Below are 4898 nucleotides of genomic sequence, written 5' to 3'. Positions count from 1 at the left end.
AGTAGTGGGTGGCCAGTGGTGGGGTTTGGGTGTCAATAACCGAAGAGGGTGGGGTTAGGGTTTTGTCTTTTGCTTCCGCCAAGTTTTAGTTTTTCTTCTTCCACCAGTTGGTTTTTCCATTTTGTTTTGTTTTCCGTCTTGATTTTCCTTTGATCCGGAGGGTTGAGGCAGTGGGTGAATAAAGACTTGTGTTTGGTTCTTTGGCTTGGTTCGATTTGTTGACAAGAATCAGTAGAGGGATGGGTTTCAGTCATCATCTGTCGTGGTTGCCGGATTGGATTATAGCCTATTATGGTGTTCCTTTTCGGTCTTCACGCCCAAAGCTTGCCGGGACAGTGGGGGTTTGCCTCGAAGTTTTCTCCGCTGTTTGGTTTGAGTACTCGTTTCTCAGTTGACGATGCTTTGTTTTCTCGTCCGAAGCCGGGCATCGAGCTTATTGGATTCTTAGCTATTTGCTTGATTCCTAGTATGGTTTCCACCGCGCTTGTTGCTGCTTCAGTGCCTCTGATATGGACTTCCGTCTCGTAGCGACTGAGCATTTGATAACCTAATCTCACTTACACCGGCATTGGGTCGATCTGTCTCGGCGGTAACATGAAGAGAGCTTAGATATTAGTTTGCCTCTTTGTGCTTCCTATTTATCGTCAGTTTTTCAAGATAATTGACTTGTTTTACTTATTTCTTTATGTGGACGGAAATCTTGTAGATACCATATAACTTTTATCGAATGGAGTTATTTGCTCCGCCCGGTGTGCACATAACTATTTGCATGTAATAATAATATTGCTCTAATGTGAATTCAACGTGAACAATCACAACGCATCCATTTACGATGAAAAAAGACGATTTGATAATCTTTCTCGTACACACATACGGCAGAGGAACACAGAATCCGGTCAACTTTCACATACATAAATCAACCTGGCCAAGCTGTCCAATCGATCAATCCGTTTCCATGGAGTAATCACTCGGAGCCTTTCAATATCATAGATCCATACACTTAGCTGTTGATCCATACACTTAGTCGTGGCGGCCAAGGGGCACTGAATACTTTTTTTTCCTTTTCGTGACAATTTTCTCAGAGCTAATCTCACAAACCAAATTGGAAACAACACAAAAAGGAACAAGAGGAAAAAAATTGAGGGCACTGAGTTACATAACATCATCAATAACACACTTAAGTGATCACCGAATCAAATAGACAGCTTATCATCTCTGCTGTTGCTGCTCCATCATAAGCGAGAAGTCCTCGAAGCATACGAACCCGTCCCCGTTCTTGTCCACCCCGCTTATCATGCGCCGGCAGTCCTCTAACGTGCACCGGCCGTCGCCGATGGCGGAAAAGACGGCGTGGAGCTCCTCCGCCGTGATCCGGCCATCGCGGTTCGTGTCGAAAAACTCAAACGCGTCGCGGAGCTCCGTGTCGCAAGCCGGCGGCCCGAAAGCCGAGCTGATCGCGCCGAATTCCTCGAAGCTGATGCTGCCATTGCCGTCTCTGTCGACCTCGTCGAGCATCTTTGTTAGCTCCTCCTCGCTCGGTGGCTCACCTCCGACTCGGCTGAGCACCGCCTCGAGTTGCTTCCTCGTTATCTTTCCGTTGCCTGAAAGACAAGTAGGACTGGTAAGGTGGTGTGACTCAATGCTATTATTAATTATTACAAAATGGTAAAATAATATAAGTATCAAAATTTCATCGAACTAGAAAACAAAAGTCTACAATTACTATAAATCTGACACAACCAATAACCCCAATAAGGGATGAAATAAGTCTAACAAATACAAGGAAAAAAAACCTACACGACACACAGGAGGCAAGGTTCGAACTATCGGCCTCTTAGTGAAATAAAAAAGTCTTAGTCAAACTAAAGTAGTCTCAAATGGTCCACTCAATGCTAATTATTGAGGGTATGTTGGACATATACGACTATATTTTCTTTATATTTCATATTTCATTTCTTAGATTCGTGGCCAAAAAAAAAATTATTCGCATGCGTCGAACGGATAAAACACAATTGTATTTGGAGTTTTATTGTAGGCTTCCTGTTTTTGATAAGCAAGAAATAGATTTATAAACATTTGTGATTGTACTTCAGAGTACCACTGAGGGACAAATATACCAGAGGACTGGAAAAAAATTCAGTTGCGGGTGAATACCACGTAATGCCCATTCGACGCATCCGAGCTGTCCATTGCGTTTTAGGAAAAAGAGTGTCAAACGGTCAAAGGTATGTCTGTAGTGAATTTCCATATTCGTCGCCGAAAGTACTTGAAAAACAAGTCCGAAGATGAGTGAACTAAGGAAAATTATTAGGTGCCACACATGACATGAGCAAGGTCAATTGGCACCAACCTCTCACGTCATGCCATGTCTTGGTTATGCCATGTCTTGGTTATGAAGAAAGACATCTCGATTGTCTTGTGATTTACTTGTTTTGTATTTGTTAGATGATTAGTTTGGCTTTGTCCAAATTATTTGTAATGATCTTTATTTTGTAAGTACCGCTAGGCGTTTATCAATATAATCTTCTCATTTTTGACAAAAAAATAAAGAGGCAATTCTTTGTACCACATACGAGATAATTTATCAGATTTTCAGGATTAATTTAAATATCGGGCCGCTACGTAGTAGTTTTCAATTCCCTGGTACTGTTACACCCTAGTAAGCCAACGCGACCAAAACTTCACCCCGTATCAACCGATTTCCTTTGTTACCCAATTTTTTGTTCACTTCACGGGTATTAATAATTCAAAGAAAAGTGATACACCCTGCTAAGATCGCTTCAGATGCTTTTGGTGTCAAAAATAATTTAATTAAACTTATGCTGGCGGCATTCAATTTCCGCCGCGTATCATTTAATACTCTGACTATCGCTACAGCAACAGCTACGTAGGGTCCATTTCAGTACTTAACTTTTTTTTCTTCTTTTCTCTATTTTTGTTAGATTTTTATTATATTTTTGAACAAATCATCCGTCTTAACGAGAGGAGTTTAAAAAGTAGTACAAAATTATAACCAAAAGCAAAAAAAAAAAAAGGTTTACTTAAGACGAAAACATACCAAACTGCAGTTTTTTTTTTTTGTCTAAAGTGTGTTTTAGGCTCCGTTCCGGAACAAAAAAAAAAGCCCTTATTTTTTAAGAATGCAATTTTAAGCTCAAAAATTATAGGCTTGTTGAAATCTAAAAATATGCAATATGGATCTTGTTTGAAATTGAAATCTTTTATACGATGCAAAAAAATTTGAAAAATTATTTTTCATTTACTTTATTTTGAGTTTGAAAATATAAAATAAGTTGCTTATTTTTTAAGAAGGTTTCTAGAATGGAGCCTTACATGAACATTTTTTAATATCGGCCCACATTTTTATACTTTTCTGATTCTTCTTGTCATGACAAAGGATTAAACCCAAGAATTCGATTAAAAACTAAACAAAAAGTTGTGAAAAAAATAAGAAAATACATGAAAAAAATTAGACAAAATTTACGATGACAGAGCCGCAATCCCCTAACACTATTAAAACATTGATTAGATCTAAACCTTGAGGCTTAATCCGGCTATTGATACTCAAACCTTTATCCCTTTGAAAATGCTATACTTCTTTATGTTGTGTAGTTGCCTTCTAAGTCACATAATAAGCGAACATGAGTTGAAAGAATCGAGCGTCAACGTGTATAAAAAATATTAATAAAAATTGAGAATGCAAGCATAAAGCAGGATTTATGAGCGGACGTGACCTAGACTGCACTTATGCCCCTAGCCTAGTACAAAACCTGCAGTACAAATGAGGCCATGGAAGATCTCTCTAATTTTTACATACCATTAACAATTAATCAAGATGTCTTCATGAAAAACGTGTGCACTTATTTCTTACGTTACCTTCTTTATCAGTCATCTTAAGAGCCTGCACCAACTCGAAGTGGATATCCGTGGACGTCAACACGCTCGTTGGCGTCCTCTTGCCGCCGTCCGACTTGTGGTTGTGGTGGTGGGATGAAGAAGACTCGGAGGAGTCCGATGAGGTCGAACCGGATCCGAACGAAGGAGGGTCGGATCCAGAGATCGACCGGCTCTTCTTGGACCGGAAGAGCTTCTTCGGGTTGATGTTGATCACGAGCTTCATGGCTGAGGTGGGGAAGGCCGGAAATATTGGAGAGAGAAAGAGGAGAGAGAGGGAAAGAGAAGAGAGAGAATGTTGGTGGGCAGTTCGGGGGAAAGAGGGAGGAAGATGGGGAGGATAAATGGTGGGAGAGAAGGCAGGGTCATGGCAGCTTCCGGGAAGCTTCCTCGTAGTAGTAGTTGTTTTGGCGGACTACTCCCCTCTTGTCTTTTTCACAAGTACTTTTTATTTAAAAATAGGTAAATGATTTTGACATTTCCATTTTTTTTTTTTTTAACGTCACTTCCGCAAGTATATTTTTGCACCAAAAGAGACGCGCAATTTTATTATTTACACTTTCAACACATCCCCTCACATGCAGCCAAACTCTCCTCCATAAGCGAACTAAACACATGTAAATATTTTAACATTAGGTACGCAGACTGTGCGGTACAAACACATAATCTATTGTTTGCTTTGATACCATATCAGATTGTTAATCACCAATTACTCATCTAAAAGCTTAAGTTATTAGAAGGAGAACTTAATTCTTTATACCTTCAACCACCCGGAATCATTTGATGTATTAAACCCCAAAAATGATGAGGTCTATGTCTATATTCAATAATTTTGAATACATCTGTGTTCGGATCAGCATACATACATAAATCTTTGTGTAGTATTTTTCTTTGTTTTGTGTTTTGAGATTAAAGGGATGTAGAGCTACTAGTACTATATATCTAGGAAATAGTGCTGATCAGTGGAGGTGAACTGCTCCTCCCTTTGTTAAAAATAGGGATGT

At 39.5% G+C, this 4898-nt stretch overlaps 1 protein-coding gene across 1 annotated transcript; it reads right to left on the bottom strand.

Annotated features, from left to right (window-relative positions):
• Window positions 1-891: 891 nt before the first annotated feature.
• On the bottom strand, window positions 892-4313 carry LOC131324349 (probable calcium-binding protein CML35). The gene is made up of 2 exons (XM_058356294.1): window positions 3877-4313; window positions 892-1601 (listed from the first exon to the last, which is right to left on the bottom strand). Exons 1-2 carry the CDS (start codon window positions 4118-4120, stop codon window positions 1210-1212), a joined length of 636 nt encoding a protein of 211 aa, XP_058212277.1. The 5' UTR covers window positions 4121-4313; the 3' UTR covers window positions 892-1209.
• Between the last annotated feature and the right edge of the window lie 585 nt (window positions 4314-4898).

This window comes from Rhododendron vialii, chromosome 4a, assembly GCF_030253575.1.
Source record: "Rhododendron vialii isolate Sample 1 chromosome 4a, ASM3025357v1".
Classification (NCBI taxonomy): domain Eukaryota; kingdom Viridiplantae; phylum Streptophyta; class Magnoliopsida; order Ericales; family Ericaceae; genus Rhododendron; species Rhododendron vialii.
Note: the sequence above shows the minus strand (reverse complement) of the source record. Positions and strands in the feature narration are given on the sequence as shown.

Excerpts from the sequence above, each read along its gene's own strand:
- LOC131324349 (XM_058356294.1), bottom strand. The coding sequence starts at position 4,120 with ATGAAGCTCGTGATCAACATCAACCCGAAGAAGCTCTTCCGGTCCAAG. Across the intron at positions 1,602-3,876 it reads TAAGATGACTGATAAAGAAG|GCAACGGAAAGATAACGAGG; the intron begins GTAACGTAAGAA and ends CTTGTCTTTCAG.